The 19,222-nt window shown below is 49.9% G+C and overlaps 10 protein-coding genes across 10 annotated transcripts; 6 read left to right on the top strand and 4 right to left on the bottom strand.

The window, feature by feature from the left end:
* Positions 1–206: 206 nt before the first annotated feature.
* On the bottom strand, positions 207–2,162 carry AUEXF2481DRAFT_2115 (uncharacterized protein; the record flags this gene model as incomplete). Its single annotated transcript, XM_013491139.1, has 4 exons — positions 207–312; positions 363–702; positions 753–1,656; positions 1,710–2,162. The coding sequence occupies 4 exons, from the start codon at positions 2,160–2,162 to the stop codon at positions 207–209; spliced, it is 1,803 nt and encodes a 600-aa protein (XP_013346593.1).
* A 296-nt stretch (positions 2,163–2,458) lies between these two features.
* Positions 2,459–3,899, top strand: AUEXF2481DRAFT_2114 (uncharacterized protein; the record flags this gene model as incomplete). Its single annotated transcript, XM_013491138.1, has 6 exons — positions 2,459–2,765; positions 2,817–2,892; positions 2,937–3,045; positions 3,094–3,261; positions 3,310–3,378; positions 3,435–3,899. The coding sequence occupies 6 exons, from the start codon at positions 2,459–2,461 to the stop codon at positions 3,897–3,899; spliced, it is 1,194 nt and encodes a 397-aa protein (XP_013346592.1).
* An 892-nt stretch (positions 3,900–4,791) lies between these two features.
* On the top strand, positions 4,792–5,849 carry AUEXF2481DRAFT_36634 (uncharacterized protein). Its single transcript, XM_013491340.1, has 3 exons — positions 4,792–5,366; positions 5,418–5,568; positions 5,619–5,849. Exons 1-3 carry the CDS (start codon positions 4,856–4,858, stop codon positions 5,635–5,637), a joined length of 681 nt encoding a protein of 226 aa, XP_013346794.1. The 5' UTR covers positions 4,792–4,855; the 3' UTR covers positions 5,638–5,849.
* A 111-nt stretch (positions 5,850–5,960) lies between these two features.
* AUEXF2481DRAFT_2112 (uncharacterized protein) lies at positions 5,961–8,791 on the top strand (the record flags this gene model as incomplete). Its single annotated transcript, XM_013491137.1, has 2 exons — positions 5,961–8,600; positions 8,690–8,791. 2 exons carry the CDS (start codon positions 5,961–5,963, stop codon positions 8,789–8,791), a joined length of 2,742 nt encoding a protein of 913 aa, XP_013346591.1.
* A 141-nt stretch (positions 8,792–8,932) lies between these two features.
* AUEXF2481DRAFT_2111 (uncharacterized protein) lies at positions 8,933–9,667 on the bottom strand (the record flags this gene model as incomplete). The annotated part of the gene is made up of 1 exon (XM_013491136.1): positions 8,933–9,667. One exon carries the CDS (start codon positions 9,665–9,667, stop codon positions 8,933–8,935), a length of 735 nt encoding a protein of 244 aa, XP_013346590.1.
* Positions 9,668–10,617: 950 nt separating this feature from the next.
* AUEXF2481DRAFT_26529 (uncharacterized protein) lies at positions 10,618–12,095 on the top strand (the record flags this gene model as incomplete). Its single annotated transcript, XM_013491242.1, has 2 exons — positions 10,618–11,011; positions 11,197–12,095. 2 exons carry the CDS (start codon positions 10,618–10,620, stop codon positions 12,093–12,095), a joined length of 1,293 nt encoding a protein of 430 aa, XP_013346696.1.
* Positions 12,096–12,823: 728 nt separating this feature from the next.
* On the top strand, positions 12,824–13,581 carry AUEXF2481DRAFT_470002 (uncharacterized protein). The gene has a single exon (XM_013491560.1). It carries the CDS (start codon positions 12,979–12,981, stop codon positions 13,441–13,443), a length of 465 nt encoding a protein of 154 aa, XP_013347014.1. The 5' UTR covers positions 12,824–12,978; the 3' UTR covers positions 13,444–13,581.
* A 361-nt stretch (positions 13,582–13,942) lies between these two features.
* On the bottom strand, positions 13,943–15,507 carry AUEXF2481DRAFT_36632 (uncharacterized protein). Its single transcript, XM_013491339.1, has one exon. The coding sequence runs from the start codon at positions 15,279–15,281 to the stop codon at positions 14,049–14,051; it is 1,233 nt and encodes a 410-aa protein (XP_013346793.1). The 5' UTR covers positions 15,282–15,507; the 3' UTR covers positions 13,943–14,048.
* A 202-nt stretch (positions 15,508–15,709) lies between these two features.
* AUEXF2481DRAFT_2107 (uncharacterized protein) lies at positions 15,710–16,021 on the top strand (the record flags this gene model as incomplete). The annotated part of the gene is made up of 2 exons (XM_013491135.1): positions 15,710–15,929; positions 15,978–16,021. The coding sequence occupies 2 exons, from the start codon at positions 15,710–15,712 to the stop codon at positions 16,019–16,021; spliced, it is 264 nt and encodes an 87-aa protein (XP_013346589.1).
* Positions 16,022–16,380: 359 nt separating this feature from the next.
* AUEXF2481DRAFT_470009 (uncharacterized protein) lies at positions 16,381–18,970 on the bottom strand. Its single transcript, XM_013491559.1, has 2 exons — positions 17,862–18,970; positions 16,381–17,804 (listed from the first exon to the last, which is right to left on the bottom strand). The coding sequence occupies exons 1-2, from the start codon at positions 18,663–18,665 to the stop codon at positions 16,740–16,742; spliced, it is 1,869 nt and encodes a 622-aa protein (XP_013347013.1). The 5' UTR covers positions 18,666–18,970; the 3' UTR covers positions 16,381–16,739.
* Between the last annotated feature and the right edge of the window lie 252 nt (positions 18,971–19,222).

Here is a 19,222-nt window from a genome sequence, read left to right as displayed (position 1 = left end):
TCGAAAACGCCAAGATGGGGACTACAATGTCCCAGTACAGACCAGCTCGCCGGCTGGTTTACAAAACCTCTCATCTTGAGATATGAATGTTGCTCCAATGATAACGCTCCAGTAAAACAGCAATTGCGACATTGTAATGTGTCGTCGAAGAAGAAGAAGAGAAAAGCGAGAATCAGCAAAAGGTCGTCAGTGGTGTGTTTTTGAGTCTATGCAGCAACTGCCTTCCAGATTTTGTCGGCCTCGAATTGACCGACTCGAGCGAAAGAAAGTGACAAGGTTGCTTTGATAACGTCGTTGGTGTGCTTGGGGAATCTGTTGTCTGGTTAGCGTCTGAGAAAGAAGATCATGACTGGATGACATACCTCTTTTTCAGAGCTTTCAGCAGCTCGATCTTTGTGAGGTTGCTGCCGTCAACGGCGTCCTTGAACTCGGCCAAGTCCGGACCCTGGAGAGGTTTAGGAGCGGGCTTTGCTGCCTTGGTGGAGGCCACACTCATGATAGGACCCTTCATCCCGGTAGAAGCACCGACAATGGTCATGGCGTCATTGGTGTTTGACCGTGGCATCAGAGGGGTCTTGGGTGGCTTCATCTTGCCGTTGAGCTGTAACTGACCACTGATGACCTTGGAGGCGACAGCAGCCGGCGTCACAGGTGTTTGCCAGTATGATGTGGAAAAGGGGTTGATAGAAGGCTGGCTGAGGGCTGTGAAAGAGTCAGAAACAATTCACCAAACATGTCGACTGTGGACTTACGAATGAAGAAATCAATCTTCATGCTGTCGAGATCGACAGGACACTCCTCAGTCGAGTCAGAGTCAAGCTCACCCTTGCCATCTTCCCAACACAGACCTGTACTGACGGGCTTGAGGTCACCAGTAATCATGTGTCTCTTGTGATCGGCAGCGTCGTCGTCCAAGAACTCATCCATCTCCTCCGCGTCGCCCACACTCTCCTCGTCATCCTCGCCGTCAGAGCCGATGTCTTCTCCTTCTTCCGGTTCCTCCCACTCGGCCTCAGAGTCGTAGTCGTAGTCAGTATCCTCTCTGAGTTTGCTGAATGGGTTCCTCCGAAGTTTGGCGGCATTAGTTGGAGAGAGCTTGTTGCGGGAGTAGGTGCCATAGTAGGCCGGTCTCACGTCCTCGCCGAAGTGGAGGTGACGGACAATCAGCGAGTCGAGTAGATCTCTCGGGCGGTAGTGTTCACCCGATTCGTCCGTGAGGTCGATGGGAATCTGTGACGAGCCTTGTAGAGACTCGATGACTTCTCGAGCAGTAGGCTGCCAGAGACCGCGTGATTGGGTGCTTTCTTCAAGAAAGAGAGAGTTGAGAGCCGATGTGGGAGTTGTGGTAGTGGTTGAGTTGTGTTGTAAGATCTTGTCCATCTCTTGTTGCGAAGAAGCGTGTTCGTCAAGGGCGAGCCGAGGGACGACTGGGGCACACTTGGTGTGTGCCTTGAGCTGGAACGGCAAGAACATCTTGCGATAGTCGCTCTCTTTGGGTGATGCTTTCGGCGTTGGGGATATCACAGACACGTCAGCGTCGATGGGTTGTGAGCTTGTGCTGTCTTGTCTGGCAGGAGACGGCTGGACTGGCGTCGGAGTAGCTGGTGACTTTTGGGACGGTGGCATTTTGAAAAAGGACGCGATCTTGGGTTGTGCCTAGGTGGAGTTAGCATGTAGGCGGCACACGAGCAAGGAGAAGTGGAACGAACGCGTAGTTTCTTCAGCTTCTCTTCATCCTCTTTGGCCTTCTGCAGGTCCTTTAGCCGCTGCTTTGCTTCCTTCTCTTCATTCTTGCGACGCTTCTCCTCGTCCTTCTTTTGCTTCTCCTCGTCTCTCTTGATCTTCAGCTCGGCCTTTTCCTTGTCTTTCTGCTCCTTTTCCAGACGCTTCTCTTCTTTCTCGGCAGGTGTGAGCTTTCTGCGCTTCTTTGGTGGAGCATTTGGATCTACATGCTTGTCGTCGGCAGCCGATGCAGCGCTGCTCAAGGCCGAACTGCTTGGAGCTGGACTGCCTTGACGAATCGAGTCCTTGTTGGCGGGGCTTGCGGTGAGAGGCGGAGTCGGAACTTGGCTTTCTGACTTGGATACAGAAGTCTGGTCGTCGTCTGGTAATGATCGCTTGCGCGTGTAGTCTGGCGATGAGATTTCCATTGCTTCCGCCATGATTGGTTTTGTGACAGCCGATGGCTTTGTCGATATGGTGATTGCAGGGATGGCAAGATTCGGAGATGCGTGACTGAAAAGTCGCGAGTCGTGGCTCGGTGGTGTCCAGGTGTTGGTATACAGAAAGTGTTGGAAACGCGTAACTGCCTAGGGACGCGACCGACCCGCGCCAAGCCAATCTGTTGGAAAGAGCCTCTCTCTCCGCCTTCCCCGCCTCGCGCTTTCCACTTTCCGCCCTTCGTGCATCTTCTCCAGACCCCATGTAATCACTTGTTCTTGCACGCAATCGCACAAATATGGACGAGATGACAGGTGACTCTGATCATGATATGCTATTCGAGTCCGATCTATCTCCTCCTGACGACCAAGATCCTTCTCTTTCGGACGGCCCTCAACTCCGCCGTCCGAGCGAGATTGACAGCGTCATGGTTCGCATTGAGGCAGTCTTCGAGACCATAGCAGATGCTCTTCTCAACGAACGAGCTGATGTTATGATCTCTCTCACTGCTAATCTCTCAAACGCATTAGAAGCCACATCTGTTCAAGGGCCAAAAGCCATCTTCACCTTCCCAGGCAAGACTGCTACCGAGGCTTGGCGATTCTGTCGGTGCCATGAGGAGCCTTCTCTGAGTTCGTACTGACACATTGCTTCAGCCGTGGTAGTCCGAATCCTCGAGTTGATTCATGAGTCAATCTCTGATGGTGTTACGTTGACCAAGCGGCATGTAAGGTAAAATAGGAGACAAGCAGCTTCAAGCTGACAGTCCCGCACAGTGATCTGTATTATCGCGACCCAGCTCTTTTCGGCCGGCAATCGACTGTGGACCGCTACGTCGACCAGATTGCTGCCGCTTTCGCAGTATCAAGAGCTTCTCTCAATGTGGTGAGCACACCCCTATCGCAGCCTATGACAACCCACTAAACAGTGTAGATTGCCGGTGTGAAAGGCCTCATGGCCGGTGCTGCCATAATACAACGAAGAGATGGCTCCAAAATTGAGCTTGTCAACGTACAGAGTGGCATCCTTGTGCCAAGCATGGAAGATGTCCTTTCCGTAGATCTGAGCCGTGTCCGGTGGGTGCTCGTCATTGAGAAAGAAGTAAGTATGCTGGCCGATGATTCGTTGAATCCACGTTGACTCTCCCAGGCGACGTTCCAGTCGGTCATCTCTTCCGAAGTTTGGGAAGAAATGATGTGGCATGCTGTTCTCGTCACCGTAAGATATTGCATTGAAGCTAGGTATGGGAAGATAAATCTAACACTTTCAACAAGGGCAAGGGGTATCCGGATATAGCGACCAGAGCAATGACTTACTTCATGAGCGCCGCTACACCTCGAAACGGCTTCGCGGAACCTCCAGTATTTGGTCTCGTGGACTACGATCCCGACGGCATGGCAATCCTACACACGTACAAGCACGGCTCGAAAAACATGTCGGAAGAGAATGCGACAATTGTCGTACCAACGATCCGATGGATGGGTCTGCGTAGTCGGGATATCTCGGACGAAGACCACACCCATCGGAATCAAGGATTAATGCCATTGACCAGAAGAGATCGCCACAAAGCAAGAAAGATGCTTGACTGGCAGCCATCGTCAGACCACGATGAAGCAGCACAATGGCGTCGCGAGTTGCAGGTCATGTTGATGCTCAATGTGAAAGCAGAGCTTCAAATAATCGATTCTGATCCATTTGGTCTGGAAAATATGATCAGGAATGCCGTCTCCGTTACATGACATGCCGCATGTTCTACCTGATGGCTAGAAATGATAGCTTAGAACGCCTCGTGGTTTGGCTGTTTCGCTGTCCTGCTGATCGCACGGCGTTGACATGATACTGATATTCCGAATATTGCTGACTATGCTTTATGTAATCACCAATCGAGTGGTCTTCTATCGATCATCATACCACAAATGCGGGGTGGCTCCGCTACACTGCAATTACAAATGCCTATAAGCACATGTGATTCTGTTTCACATCGTCTTGCGGCTGGGCGTTCCTGACGTTTATGCATGGCCAATCCTCGCAGATCCATGTCCATTGGGTTGGTGACACTTGATCAATGCAAAGCCACAATTACCACGAAACAGGCCAGGACGCAATTCCTTCGAGGCCACGCGGCCATCCGAAGATAAACACATGTGAAGGGAACGGCAATGTGTTTTGTCGCATTTCTCTCAAGTGCCGCACCAATTGCAGGTCCAGATAATGGTGAGGGGCAGGATGCGTCCCTACCATAGAGCAGCGAGTGGTGCAGCAAATGCAGGAGTGCAGGACCACCACTAGAGCTCGTGGTCCCGGAGTGGTACGACAGCCCATCACGACGGGATGTTCGTATTGCCTGGCTGTATCTCCCTTTGGTGTCTCACATGTGTGAATGGGCTTGAGAAGTGAGTACTGAGTAACATGAAAGCTGCTTGTCGCATATACCATCAATAAAACCTATATTCTCCTCCTTCCTCCATATCACAGCTTGAGATTCCTCTGCCGCTTCGCCTGTCTTCAGCTGCAAATGTTCAAGAATTCATCCAAGATGCGACAAGCACTTCTCACAATAGCGACGCTTTTGTCTGTGTCAGCCAATGCAGCAAGCTGTCAGCTCTCAGCTTACTCTTGCCTTGCCTCGAACGCGGCGGCCTCTGCATACTGCTCATCGGCACTCAGCGTTGCATCTCATGATGTTGTCACCTCGATGGAAATTATATCTAGGACAACGACGCTCTCCGATGTGCCCACCAGTACTGTAACGGTCATCTCGACCAAGTCGATCGTGTCCTCAAGCACTGCAACCACTTTCACGACCTCCGCCGTCAGAACAGAGAGCAGAAGAGTAAGCAGAGTAGCAGCATGCGGTCCAGCTGAAAACATACTGTCTGGACTCGACAATGCAGAGCTATCAGAAGCATGCTCTTGCATCGGGGCCTTGCCCTCTGTCGAAGCAGCCATGCTAGCAGTATCACCTTCCACCACAACAATGACGGCAGAAGTATGGTCTACCGTGGCTCCTCGAGTAACCGAATCAAGCACGCAAACCGTGTCCATACAGTCTATCATAACAGTCGAAAAGGCAGCTCCCTCCTTTACCCAAGTCTGGGGTCCCAAAGCGGGTTGCGATGACATAGGCATGGCCTCTGCACAAACCTTCATGGTCGCAACAATGACCGAAGAACAAGTCACGAATATTTGCAAAGCTACTTGCATGAGTATGTTGCTGCTTCTTACCTTTTGTCGAACCCAGCTAATCCAAAGGTCAGAACAAGCAAATTGCGTGTTCCTTTACGTGCAATCAATATATCCAGCAAACAACTTCTGGAACTGCTATATCAATACTCATGGGTTTGATGAGGAGAAAGACTTGGAATGTAGCAAGGACACGTCGATCTGGGGAATGGCCAAGGGATACAGGTGAGTACTAATGGGCAGAAGATGGGGCGTTGGCTGATTGTGATGTTTAGTGTTGTGGACAGAGAGTGAGCGTTTCATATCCATGTTCAACATCGAGGCTGAGAAGGTAGAAGACCTGCTTGATGGTGATTCGTGAAGGTTGGTTGAGCAGGAGGAAGCGGCATCAAATCAAAGACAGTTGCAACATTTAGCCGGACAATGGTATGAGCTGAAATGGGAAGGATTGCCGAACGACCCCAGATTTGTTGACACGGACCCCTTTGTGCATCAATTAGCCAATGACGCCGATTTAACGGCGGAGCCATGTGTTTCGTAGCAACCTGGAATAGCAAACCAATCCCCATCAAAAAAGCATTTCCTATGTCTGCAGACTTTCGACAGTGAGGCTCAACATGGACGATCTCTTGAACACGGATTGGAAGGCTCTGGCGCCTGCAGCCAAGCAGAATGTCCCTCGACCGGCATTTGGCATGCCCATGTCTATTCCCAGTGCAGCATCAAGCTCGCGTGCCAGTCCGGCTCCTTTGCCATTCGCCAGCAACCTCCCAGCTCCCAAGGCTCCCGCAAAAGCTCCATCACCAGGCAACGACATATTCGCAAACCTCGTGTCTACAAACGCGAACAAGAATCAAGGCAACCTGAGTCTCCTGGAACGACAGAAGCAGCTGCAGCAAGAGAAGGCCAAGCAAGAGCAGGAACAGCGTGCGAGATATGCTCAGCAGTACGGAAACGAGGCCAGCTTCTGGGACAATCTAGGCAGTGCAAAGGGCACGCCTCAGCCAGCCGCGCAGCGCACCGTCCCTCCTGCCCAAGAGCACGAAGACGACATCCTCGCCGCCTTCAACTCGGCTGCCCCAGTAGACAAGTCATCCCACTTCCCCGTACCTGCTGCCTCTACTGTCACCAGTGGTCGCAACACTCCAGCCTTCGCAAACTCGAACAACTCTGCTGCTCTGCTCGCAGACGACGACGACGATCCGTTTGGCTTGGGTGCCGCCCCACAGCGAAAGCCCAGCCCTTATCAACCTCCTCCGGCAAGCTCCAACAACAACGATGACGATATTCTTGGTGACCTCGGGAAGCCTGTGACTGCGAAGCCGCCCCATCGCGATCCTCCTCGACGCGAGCCTGTGGATGAAGCCTTCGCTGTAGACACCCGCCGCTCGCCTCCTTCCTCTGACCCGCTTGATCGTCCGATTGCCGAACTGGTCGACATGGGCTTCCCCGCCGACAGATCGCGCGCTGCTTTGCAAGCGACGGGAGGAGAGGTGCAGTCAGCTGTAGGATGGTTACTCAACCAAGCACACCAAGAGTCGAAGGAAAGGACACAAAACCGTGGCAGTGCTCGCGCGAGTCCAGCGCCTCAAGTTCGCGAAGAAGCGCAACGCGGTAGAGGAGCTGAGGATGCTTCGATGCCTGCTTGGATGCGACAGGAATCACGCCCGACTTCGAACCAGCGGAGACAGGACAACGGAACGCCAAACTCAGATAAGGACGTCGCTGCATATGCACAAGAGTTTGGTACATCGTTATTGAAGTCTGCAGGTTCTCTGTGGAAGACTGGTCAAAAGAACTTGAAAAAAGCAGTCGCCGAATTCCAACAACCTGAAGGTGACTCGAGCACACCCAAGTGGATGAGGGATGCAAGCGCAGACACGGCTGCTCCTCGACCTGGTCGCTCCTCGACACCTCGCACATCGGCGCCTGCACAAACAGCTGAGGAGTTGACGAATGAGGCCATGCTACTGGAGGCTAGAGACGACAGACAGCGACCAACAAAGTCGCGCACTCCAGAGATACGAGAACCCATGTCTAGACCAGATTCCAGGGTCCGATCGCCTGCTCAAGATCTGCCTGTGCGTACTCAACCGCAATCACGACTTGCTCACCAAGCACCTCCTCCACAGGCTCAGCGTCCCAACACCAAAGTTAGTCGCTTTGATGTTGAGGAAGAGTCATCACAGGCCTATGTCAGCTCTGCAAGAAGAAGAAGACCCGCCAAACCTGAACCCCAACCAGAGCCACAGCCCGAGGTTGACCTGTTCAGCCCAGCACCCACTCAGCCTCCACCACAGCCTACGACAACAAGGTCCACTCCAGCTCCTCGTCCTGCTGCAGCCAAACCTTTTGCACCAATACCACAAGCTCCACGACCCAAAGCCCCTCCACGAAACATCCCTTCTATCTCCCCATCCGCACTCTCAACTTCCAGCAACCATCGCCGTGCAGGTACAGATGCCTTTAAGCGAGGCGACTTTGATGCAGCGCATACCTCATACTCTGCAGCACTCACACCACTACCACCTACCCATCCTCTTATAATCATAGTGCTCTCCAACAGAGCCCTCACAGCCATCAAAACCGGCGATCCCAAAGCAGCTATCATCGACGCAGATCGTGCCCTCTCCCTCATCGGCGTCTCCAAAGGCGAAAATGAAACAATCTCCCTCGGCAACGGCGAAGGCGAAAAGGACATGAAGGAATTCTACGGCAAAGCTCTGATGCGCAAAGCCGAAGCCCTGGAGAATATGGAGAAATGGTCCGAGGCGGCTGCTGTGTGGAAAGATGCTATCGCCGCTGGCGTAGGCGGTGCTGTGAGTTTACGCGCTCGCGACCGCTGCGAAAAAGCTGCGACGGGTGGTTCTGCAAAACCCGCCCCTGCTGCTGCGAAGACAAAGCCAAAACCTACGTCCACACCTGCTGCCAGAACACCAGCAGGCCATCTCACACAACCTGCTCGCCCAGCAGTACCAGCCGCACAATCTCAAGAAGCAGTTCGCAAGCTACGAGAAGCGAATGCCGCCGCCGATAAAGCCGACGATGAAAAATTCGCCCTCTCCGATCAAGTCTCTGCAAAAGTGACAGCGTGGAAAGGCGGGAAAGCTGATAATCTGCGAGCTTTGCTGCAGAGTCTTGATACCGTGTTGTGGCCAGAGGCTGGTTGGAAGAAGGTCAGTATGGCTGATTTGATCATGGCGAATAAAGTCAAGATTGTGTATATGAAGGCGATTGCCAAGGTGCATCCTGATAAGGTATGATTTTTGAAAAACCCCCCCACACCTTTGCGATGGCTTCGTTTTTTCGAGATTGGAGTGTAGGAGATGCTGACGTAAAGTAACAGATTCCTCAGACTGCTACTACGGAGCAGAAGATGATTAGTGGGAGTGTGTTTAGTACCTTGAATGAGGCTTGGGATAAATTCAAGAAGGATAATGGGTTGTGAGAGAGAGTGAGATCTGTCAGGGATGGTAGATTAAGTCAGATCTTTGAGATTGTAGACCTCTTTTCCTTCCCAGCACATTGCTATAAAGCTGCAAAAGGTGCATGCCTTGTGTCGAGTACACACCATACATCAATTATCCACCTACCACGGCACCTTTTCCCCACTATATGTCCAAAAACTCGCCGTATCCTCCTTGCTCAATCCATGCAACACCCGCAACATACCACCGATACTCTCCTCCGCCTCTATCAAAGCATCCTCCCCACCCATCCTCGTCTTCACCCACCCAGGATCCATACAAATCACCACCGCACCCGGCAAACCTTTCTCCCGCAACTCCTCGCCTTGATGCACAGTAAGCATATTCAGAGCAGCTTTGCTGATACTATAAGTTGTGCATTTTCTAGGTGTCATGGTTGCCGATTTTTCCATGCTACCGAGTCCTGATGTCATGTTTAGGATTCTGACATTGGGGGATAGGAGGGAGGAGGCGTGGAAGGCTTGGACTGTTTTTGCGGGACCGAGGACGTTGATGCTGATGTGTCTTGCCAAATCCTCTTCACCAATAGACAGAGAAGTTTGCTCAGGCACATCATTGATGCCACTGTTGTTGAGTAAAAAGTCGATTTTCTGGCCGTCGTCGAAGAGTAAATTTGCACAAGCTTGTACAAAAGATGTTATACTGTTTACGTCGCCAGTATCGCATTCTAAGATATGAATGTTTTTGTTGCTGTCGTTGAGAGCTTTCAAATCGGTCAAGTCGTTAGAAAGGGAGCGTACGGCTGCTATTATCTTGTTGTTGCTGTTTGCGGAGAGTTGACGCACGAATTCGAGACCGAGGCCTCTATTGGCGCCGGTGAGTACGTAGACAGGCATTTTTCTTGTAAATAAGGTGAGATGTTTTTCTGCGTAAAAAGGAGGTCGAGGAGTGGGGAAGTTGGATCTTTTAGTATATAAATAATTGCCAACCGAGGAATACCAACATGTTTTATAGTCGTGATGCGGGGGGTGGATGCTAAAAGTCAATGGGGGGCGGTTAAACTCTTGGAGACAAAAGTGTGATGACGTTTCTTTTTCTTGAGATAGCCGTAAGAAGGGTGATGATGTTTCCTGCATATGGGCAGGGCAGTCCGGATAAAGCTGGTGTGTTTTTGTCCCTTGATCTGAGTCGGAAGGTGCAAAAGAGAGCTTATGCCGAGCTTATGCAGATTGCACAGTGCGCTGATGCTGCGCCACAGTGCAGCTTCCGAAAGTCTTGGATGGGTGGAGGACTGTTGCACGACGTTTACTTCACGGACTTTCTTCAAGTCGTTTTGGGTACAATGTCAGTCACTAGTTGAACCATCTAAAACAGAATATTATTGACAATAACGAAAGCTCGTCATCTCTACAGTAGCCTGGAGGCTAAAGATGCCTTCGGATGTTTACTTCAGCTAAGCATATTTGAGAAGAGTATCTGCTCGAGCAAAGAAAGAGTTGCATGCAGTGACAACATCTGCGGAGAGTTAATGACCATGTTTATTCCAATGACTCACAGTACTCTCCTGATCTGATGATAAGGCAAAGCAAACAATCAAGCTGATCTGATGCACCTCAACCTTAAAGTATCACCGACTGTTCATCTGCACACAACCAACTACTTAAAAGTCAATCCTGAAAGCGAACGATAGTAGCGTCTCTCTCAACGCCAGCAACACTTGTACAGTAACTAACAGCTATCTGACATTACACTAGTATCCGGGGACGAGAAAGTCTACGCGCATAAGTTTGCATTGATCCAAGCCTCGGACGTCTTTAAAGCTGCTTTTCTCGGTACTTTTGCGCAAATGGAGTCCTTCAACTTTGAAGATCACCCAAAGGAAGCAGTATATGCCTTTAATTCAGCATCTATACGGGTTTTGGCTGAAGATTTCGCCTGGTATGAACGAGCTCGAAGGAATCGCACCACCGATTTTGGTGCACAACAGATCGTTCGCAGCATAATGACCGAAACAGTCGATCTCTACAACGATAATGAGACTGCAGACCAAGCGCTCATCGATGCAATCGCAGAATACTGCGTCACAAGGTATGGAGAGATTGAGTTTCTTGTGGACAGTTGCAAAATCAAGGAAGTCCGTATTTGTGATTGGGAAGAAAGATATTATACAGCACACTATAACTGCACGACCAAGGAGCCAAAGCGAGACATACTTGTTGCCAAGATGTCGCTAGTCGAGGGTGAGGCTTATGATATGGAGAATGATGATTTCCGCTGCGGCCTGTTTGATTAAGGACATATTTTTCGTAAATGTCTTCTACTTCTACTTTGGATCTGATCGCCCTTAAGTCTAAGTCGTGCTCTGCTTCCATCACCAACAATTCGACAATATAGCCTCCGACTTTCACTTCTGCTTCCGATCTAGTCGACCTTGAGCCTGAGTTGTGCTCCACATTTACCATAAACACATCGAAATTCAAGCCTCCCATCTCCTACCTTAACGAGACTGCCACCGATTACACGACTGCACCCGCACTTATCTCCTACCATGATGAGACTGTCACCGACTGCGCGCCTAAATGCCCTCCCATTAGCTGCCGCCTGAATGAAGAACTTGCGCCTCCACCACAGCCCGCCACATACCTAGACGAGATCTCGACTGGTGCTTTGCTAAAATTTGATGGCAAGGCACGACTATCCCACAAGAAATATCTAATTTCTTCATCCAAAGCATTCGAAGCGGCCTTCTCTAGTGATTGGACCAGTGCAGCTATACATTCCTACGACATCCAAGGGTATAGTAAAGAAGCAGTGGATATAATGCTCCACTGTATAGCATACAAACACGTCGATAGACCCTTTCTCAAGCATAGCTGGAATACCCTGAGCACCACCACTCTAGATATCATGGCAGATGACGTCGACTTCTGCCTAGAAGTGTTTCTCTTGGCTGATGAGCATGATATTAATGAGCTAAGAAGAGATGCCGTGCACAACATTAACAAGTATAAAGAACAAGCCCTCGAGCGAAATGATGACGCGGTTGCTGATACTATTCTCGACATGGTGGTGAATTCCTGCGAAGAAAACGCACTGGAAAACATCTACTTGCTCGATGAATTGGCAGAATACAGCGGTCAACAAAACAAGGACCATTCCGACCTCTTTGATCTGGTGCAGACAACCTTCAAGTGCGACAGGGGCTATGGCATGGATGAGTGGGAATGTAAGACTGAAAATCCAAAGTACATGGTTCTCGTGGCAAAGGTCAACGAGGCCAAGAGCATGTACGAGGATATTGCGCGGGATGATAGAGATGATTAAGATTATTGTATTAAGCTAGAAGAGTGTTATTACACGGATTATTAGAGCTAACGCGAGGAAGATACCATAAGGCACAAGTAATGATATACAACGACATTGAGGACTATGTCAAAGGAAGCAGTCCATGAGATGATCAAACAACAATATCGAATTCGGAAGCTCGCAAGTTTGGGAAGCAATAGATCGTAACGCACCAAATTGCGACAAGGTAATGCTTTTGATCACTACCTTACTGTCTCTTTCATTCCGAATGAATACAGTACGCCAGACCTGGGCTCAATCGCTTCCGATCGTATCGTTAACATCAGAGCAATGTATCTATGCAGTTTTGACAAACTCTCAACCATGCGAAGAAGTTGCTGAAGAGGTTCTCGAACTGATTGTCGACCTCTACCAAAACAAAATGATTCTAGACGATTCTCTCTTCAGAGCTGTCGCGAAACAGTGCATCAACAGTGAACCTGAATCTGCTGCCTACCAGGTTGATGGCTGAACTCAAGACACGCGACATGAACACTATGATGGACAGATCACGCCGAGTCAGAAGTTCGTGAGCAACAGTGAGAGACATGAACTTCTTGCTCAAATGATGTCCGAGACTCGTTATTCGGCTTGGGATGTGTTCATGAGAATTGGCATGGTGATGGTTCACGTCGTGTTTCATGCTATCATGGTCGCGGATTGTCTCTGGGACTGGAGGTTGATAAATGGATAGTTGGAACTTATCTGGGTTCAGTAACTTCCTAGCAAATTCGCGCAGCAAGTTGGTAAGTCGAGCGAGTTTCAAAGCAGTCTGCCATTGATGTATTGTCCACCGTCAGTCACAAGCACATTGATGTATCATTCACCATGAGTCACAAGCACTATCAAATCGGACTTATCGATGAAGCCGGGCTGCGGTGACAGAACTCCGGTGACTCAACAGGGAAACCGCGACCAACATAAATCTCGGGATTCCATCTCATTTCCGATCATAGACTTCCCTCCCGCTAATACTCTCTTTGAAAATGAGAAACCATCGGAGACGGTAGCGACCTCTTCCGCCAATCGTCATGCTAAAGAAGATCATCGAATATGTGACCAAAGTCGAACCACCACACTACTACAACAACAATTTCTAACCCAACGTCCTTATCCGCTTTGGCCACTTTGGCGAAACGAAAATATACGCCCATGGAAGCTCCTAGCAGCTAGAGTAAGGGGATCACGCGTTTTTCGCAACGAGTTCAAGGAAGGCTCTCCCTTTACAACGGTAGATGATTATACAATGGAAGGCCATGACGACGAAATTGTGCAAGTAATGTTGCGCTACATCTATGGTATGACCTATGCGGATCCCTTTGTCTAAAGATCTTTCATGGACTCACGGCTGGATTGGTACATCAATGTTTACCTCATCGCTGTGGAGTACAGAGTGCCTTCTCGAAGCATACTGGCCACTTATAAGATCATGGACATGCTATCGCAAGACTTTTGGAAGTATAGATCAAGACGCGAGAAAGCACTGCTAGAGTCACAGATGGTATTCGAGCAAGTCTGGCTTTTCTGCCAGGAAAACACACTACCCGATAAATTGACATAGGAGCCAAAGCTCTACGCACTCTTCCACAAACTAGCTTACTCTATGGCGAGATGGAGATGGCCATGGGCAACTGATCTTCTCCGCTCAGATGGAAAGTGTAAACCTTATATCGCACGTGTGGCTTGGTATCACAACAGACTTCTTAACCGAGACTATTATTGCATAGACTGTGCGTTTCACGACGATGATGAGTGTCCGACTATCCGCTGCCATGGTAGCTGGGATGAGAAATTCGACTACGGGTTGCGACGTTGGAGTCCTTGGGAGGATATCATGAAGCAGGATGACTGATGTACTGGCTCTCGAATGTACACAGGAATAGCCATGTCTATTTCTAACTTTACGAAAGCAATCGATTCTCCAGCTACGTTCTATATTCTCGTCTTTACCCATCTCGAGCCACTTGCGAACTCATGTCCACAATCAAAGTAATCCTTGACCTTGAAGTGGTAGGTCATGAAGTAGGGCAGCCTGAACCCACAGAAAGCTCCAAGACCTCTGGTTTGACCAACGGGAATAAGTTGTGTCTCTTCTGCGATGGTCTTATACAGTTCGTCAGGTCCGGTCGGCTTCGCATCAGGATCATCATGGGCGGCAAGTAGGTCGCGCTTCAGGTTAGTCATTGCAGCTGGGACGGCTTCGATGAGATCGATCAGACCGCCGCGGGTGTAGCTTCCTACATCGCCTACACAGTATACGCGAGGCCCGGCTTCATCAACTCGAAGTGTGCTTTCGTTGCTCTTGATGTAGCCTTTCTCATTCAGCAGGGTCTTGGGGACAAATGCTGTGTTCGGTCTGACACCCGTCGCCGGGACGAACAAATCGCACTCCATAGTCGTACCATCGTCTAGGTGCACAAGGGTAGTACCATTCGCTGCTTGCTCTGTGCTTTTTGTGCGAAGGCTGTAGATGACATCAACACCGACTCGCTGGAGCAGAGAATCAGCCCACTCCGAGAATCCCTGGCCCAAAATCGGTAGCAGCTTTCCGGCACCTGCGATGAGAGTGACTTTCGCTCGAGGCTTGCTTGGTCGCTGTGAGAACCAGCCTGCTGCGCCGTTGAGGTACTCTCCGATCTCACCAGCAAGCTCGACGGCAGAAGGGCCTCCACCAGCGATAATTATGGACTTGGCAGCTTTGACCCTGGAGTTCATGTCGAGGATAGTTCTTTGTAGCTCCTCAAGGCTTGTCTGGTAGGTGCTGAGAATTGGTGCGTATGTGCTTGTGCCAGTGGCGAGCACGAGAGCATGGTAGGGAATGACAAGCTCATCACCTTCAGCACAATCAACTCTGACCAAACGGCGCGCCGTATCTAAAGCTGTTGCAGTGCCACGCACGAAGGTGAAAATGTTAGGATCATACTGCTTGAACCCGGACGGAAGGTCAGAAAACATCTTGATGTTTTTGGTCAGGTCAAACGAGGCTGCGGCACGTGGTGATGCTGATCGATGATAAAAAGTCCTCGAAGGATTGACAAGATAGACGTGGTATTTGGCGCCTTTCTTTGGGAGTTCAGGATGAATGTGCTTCAAAAAGATGTGCGCGACGCTGGAGCCTGCGTATGATGCTCCTATTACAACGACGTTGTTTGTTGTGGGTGTCATAGTTGAGATGGGTGTTTCGAAGGCCTGCGCATGCAATCGGACTGGGTAATAGATGAGAGAAAGATCGTGGATTCTGGCAGGTAGAAAATGTTTTGCTCTGCACGCATCGGTGGAGGGAAACAACTAGAGATCACCATGGCCTTCAACCATGGTCAATTTGATGAACGATTGCGATACGTCATTCCAATGATTATACAATGTTTGCAGTTCGGGCGTTACAAAGTCCCGAAGCATTATCCAAGCCTCGAGAGTCCGAGGGTTGGTGTCCCCGGCCGAAGCTGCCGGGCGGTGAAGCAGTGACGCTGGTGACTGGCTGTTATTATGCTGCAGCCTGAAGCCTGACCCAACCTATCGTCAGACCAGACAGTGCATCTTATACACCACAGACTGATACGGTGTTCTTATCATCAAGCGCGCTCAATATCATGATGCCTCCCACAACAGAAACTAGCACCACCTTGACCTTGGCCGAACTCACAGAAGAGGAGCGCAAGACCTGTCAAAAGACTGTGCGTCCCAACTGTATGACGTTCAATGATGCAAAGGGACGAGAGTACAGCATCCATATACCACTTGAGAGATACGATGAAGCTCTCAAGTTCTTCATCGACTCGAACTGGGACGAGCTAAAGAAGTTTGACAAGTGGAGTACGTTTTTCTGCCATGAGCCGTCGCCGTATACTTATGCTCAGGCAGACAATCAATCGTACAAGGACCATGAGATTATGGTTGATAAATAAGAAGTTTCAATACATGCTGTTTTGTCTAGAGTAACTTATTCGGGTAAATGACCAATGCATTTACGCTTGACTGGTGAATTCCACTCCAGAGTTATAGTCATATCATTGACAACATCCTATGTGTTCCTCCAGCTCACCGTATCAAGTTGATACTCCAGCACTGGATAGTATGTAGCGCTCGGTGAAGGGTTGGTACTTCTCGATGACGTAGGCAAGTAAGAAGTAGATACAAGATTGAGCAGCTCTTAGTATGAGTGGCCCGTGAAAATCACAAGGGCCACATCGGTTGAGCCCCTCCGAAAGTCTGTTCACCCTGTTGATGCTATGAATATCATCATTAGAGAATCAAATGTTGTTTTGTTGTTCTCGTGTAAGCAATTTCGGGCAAGTTGAGCCACAGCGACGACGTGTGACAACCGTAAACTTCATCCACAACACCACTGATCCATGAAACAAGCATCCGATCAGTCTCAACCACTGTGCGAATCTTCTAATATGAATCGGAGTAGAGGACAAGGGTCAGCCAGATTATAGTGACTGAGCTGACGACTGTCTTGCAGTAAGCGTACAAGATGCAACCCTTGAGAATCATTTTTATGTTCGTTATAACAGGAACCGGATCGAAGCGTGAGAACGAAGACGGTAGACCTGGGATGTAACCAGAAACAAGGCAAGGAATTGGAGAAAATTACTCGCAATTACTCCAGAATATGTAAGCTTAAGCACTACCTAGCAAACGCATACCTAGTCCGTACTCCAGGAAGGCATCTGCAATGTCCATATGCTGTGTGTGAGCGGCAATCTGTCTCGCATCGCCTTTGAGTCCGAACGGTTTCTCCTCTACCTCACACGTGGTGTTGGCTAATGGGAGGCTACCTCTCTGGAAGTACTCTTTCACGTACCGCGTCGTACATTTGCTATAGGCAGCCAGTGAAGTATGTCCAGGCGAATCCTGAAGCAAGAAAATACTGTCTGTCATACGCTTGGCCATCTTGTAAGCATTGATGGCGGGTGTGACAGGATCCATAGTGTTGCCGATAAGCAGAACTGGATACGCTGGTGACGCTTCCCATGGTCCAGTATAGCGATATTGAGGGCGCAGAGGATAGTGGATGCAGTACATGCGCAGTGCCGCCCAGATATCGCCAATGGTCGGGGAGATCTCCGTAAGCGTTTCGGCAAAGCTCGCGAATTGTGTGCGATTGTACCCAGTCAGATCGTCACCGTCACTGCATGTGATTGCTAGTTGTGCATCGGCGTCAAAGACTCGATCGATGGAAGCAGTCGCCCGACAAGTCAGATCATGGTATGGTCGCAACATCTGACTGGAGCCACTTCCATCACCCTTTTCTAGATCGGCAAGAGTTTTCGCAAGAATTGGGAACATCTGCACCGGGTGGTACAGACTCAAGAATATTAGCATGCGGAGATCGTTTGAAGTGATGACTTCTGGCTCAGGAACTATAACGGCAACAGGATCATACCGGAGCGTCTCAATGACGGCAAGAGTACGTTCTCTCACAAGTGTGGGGTCTGTTATGTTGTTCGGATCTGCCAGAGCGCATGTAGGGTAGCCCGCTTCGGCACAAGAGTGGTAGAAGGAGGCCATCGTCTTTTCCGTGTCTGACAAGTCCGTGAATGCTGCAATCTGAAGATTGTCAATGGGATCGACCACACCATCCAGCACAAGACGTCCAACTCTATGAGGATACATTGCGGCGAACGTCTCACCAATGTACGTTCCGTAGCTGAAGCCCCAGTATAGCAGTTTTTCGTCACTCGTCTGGATGTTGCGGTCGTTACGAGTCGCACAGTCATGATTTGTCGACAGTCGTCTTACTTCCTTCTCTCGCCATTCGGCATGTTTCTCAACAATCTCCAAGATATCGCGCGCAACATAAGCAGTTGTCACATATCTTTTGATGTCATGCTCTTTGACATTACTCGCACAGCTTCCCGATTTTGCCTTTGACATGGCCCACAGGCGTCCAAATGCGACATCGGAGGTACCAAAAGAACCTTCCTCCCAATTGCGGATGCTCCAAACTTGCTCCAAGATTGAGTTTTTACCAAAACAAGCCAGGTTGGGCGTGGAGAGACCGACTCCTCTTGGATCAAAGGAAATCAGATCGAAGTACTTTCCTTCAACATCGTCGCTCGAGGGTCCAAGCAAATTGCTGACCTGCTCTCCAACTCTGAGTAAGAACTTCACTCCGTGACCTCCAGGACCGCCGGGATTCATGATAACAGCGCCACCATATTGAGGATCATCGACAGGCACGATGGCTGGCTTCTTGATCAGTGCAAGATTCACCGTAGCATCTGTCGTACCGTTCCAGTAGTCCATGGGCAAAGTCAAACGAGCACATTGGTAGCCATCGTAACACGGAGCATATTGCAAGGACGTCGAGGGTTTCAAGGCTTCCCAGTCGAAATCGGGGTTGTACCAAACTGTTCCATCTTCATGCCGTGTTGTCAACGGAAAGAGGTATTGCGCTCGTCCAGCGCAGTGGTACATAGCTGAGAGAAGTGCCGCGAACAGAAATAGCAGATACCGCGACTTGAATCTAGTTGCACCAGTCGATCCGACATGTGGGTTAAGAATAGAGCGAAGCTCCTGCAATTCTGCCTTCGGTGACGACATCGTGTTGAGTTTCTCCCGGTCGGACAGTTGCAGCACGAGGTCACAGTATATGGCTCGCTCAATTGACGATACACGAGACGATTGCGGCGGTGTTGGCGGCAGTGTCAGAGATAACGAGGCTTGCGATGCGCAAAGGAGGACAATTCCTAAGAGGGCATGTGAGAATTAAGGGCGTGACTGACTGCTGCCTGGAATTGCGATTGCGTTGTCAGCACCCAATCGACGGAGCGCCACAGAATCCTCCTGGTCCTTTCCGGAGTAAAACAATGATACACATCGCCACTTCTCCAAGAATGGCAGGTCGCAGTAAGAAGCGGGACCGTCATCGAGCGAAAAAAGGGGCGCGTCGGGGTGGTCTGTGCGTACGTGCGCTGCTGGCCACACACGCTTCATTTTTCCCCACCTCGATAACTCTGAGTATTATGCATACCATTCAGACAACATCGACCAGATTGACAACATCTTCGATACAGTCTTATCTTCTCCACGCTCGGACATCGTCCTCGTGACCTACGCACCGGTCTGCTGAGAAAGAATTCAAGCGGTGCGACTCCGTC

This window comes from Aureobasidium subglaciale (genome assembly GCF_000721755.1).
Source record: "Aureobasidium subglaciale EXF-2481 unplaced genomic scaffold scaffold_3, whole genome shotgun sequence".
NCBI classification, from domain to species: domain Eukaryota; kingdom Fungi; phylum Ascomycota; class Dothideomycetes; order Dothideales; family Saccotheciaceae; genus Aureobasidium; species Aureobasidium subglaciale.
The sequence above is the reverse complement of the archived record's forward strand: the minus strand, read 5'-3'. Positions and strand labels throughout refer to the sequence as shown.

Excerpts from the sequence above, each read along its gene's own strand:
- AUEXF2481DRAFT_36634 (XM_013491340.1), top strand. The coding sequence starts at position 4,856 with ATGGAAATTATATCTAGGACAACGACGCTCTCCGATGTGCCCACCAGT. Across the intron at positions 5,367-5,417 it reads TTGCAAAGCTACTTGCATGA|AACAAGCAAATTGCGTGTTC; the intron begins GTATGTTGCTGC and ends TCCAAAGGTCAG.
- AUEXF2481DRAFT_470002 (XM_013491560.1), top strand. The coding sequence starts at position 12,979 with ATGAAGCCGGGCTGCGGTGACAGAACTCCGGTGACTCAACAGGGAAAC.
- AUEXF2481DRAFT_36632 (XM_013491339.1), bottom strand. The coding sequence starts at position 15,281 with ATGACACCCACAACAAACAACGTCGTTGTAATAGGAGCATCATACGCA.
- AUEXF2481DRAFT_470009 (XM_013491559.1), bottom strand. The coding sequence starts at position 18,665 with ATGTCGTCACCGAAGGCAGAATTGCAGGAGCTTCGCTCTATTCTTAAC. Across the intron at positions 17,805-17,861 it reads CCGAATGGCGAGAGAAGGAA|ACGAGTGACGAAAAACTGCT; the intron begins GTAAGACGACTG and ends CGCAACATCCAG.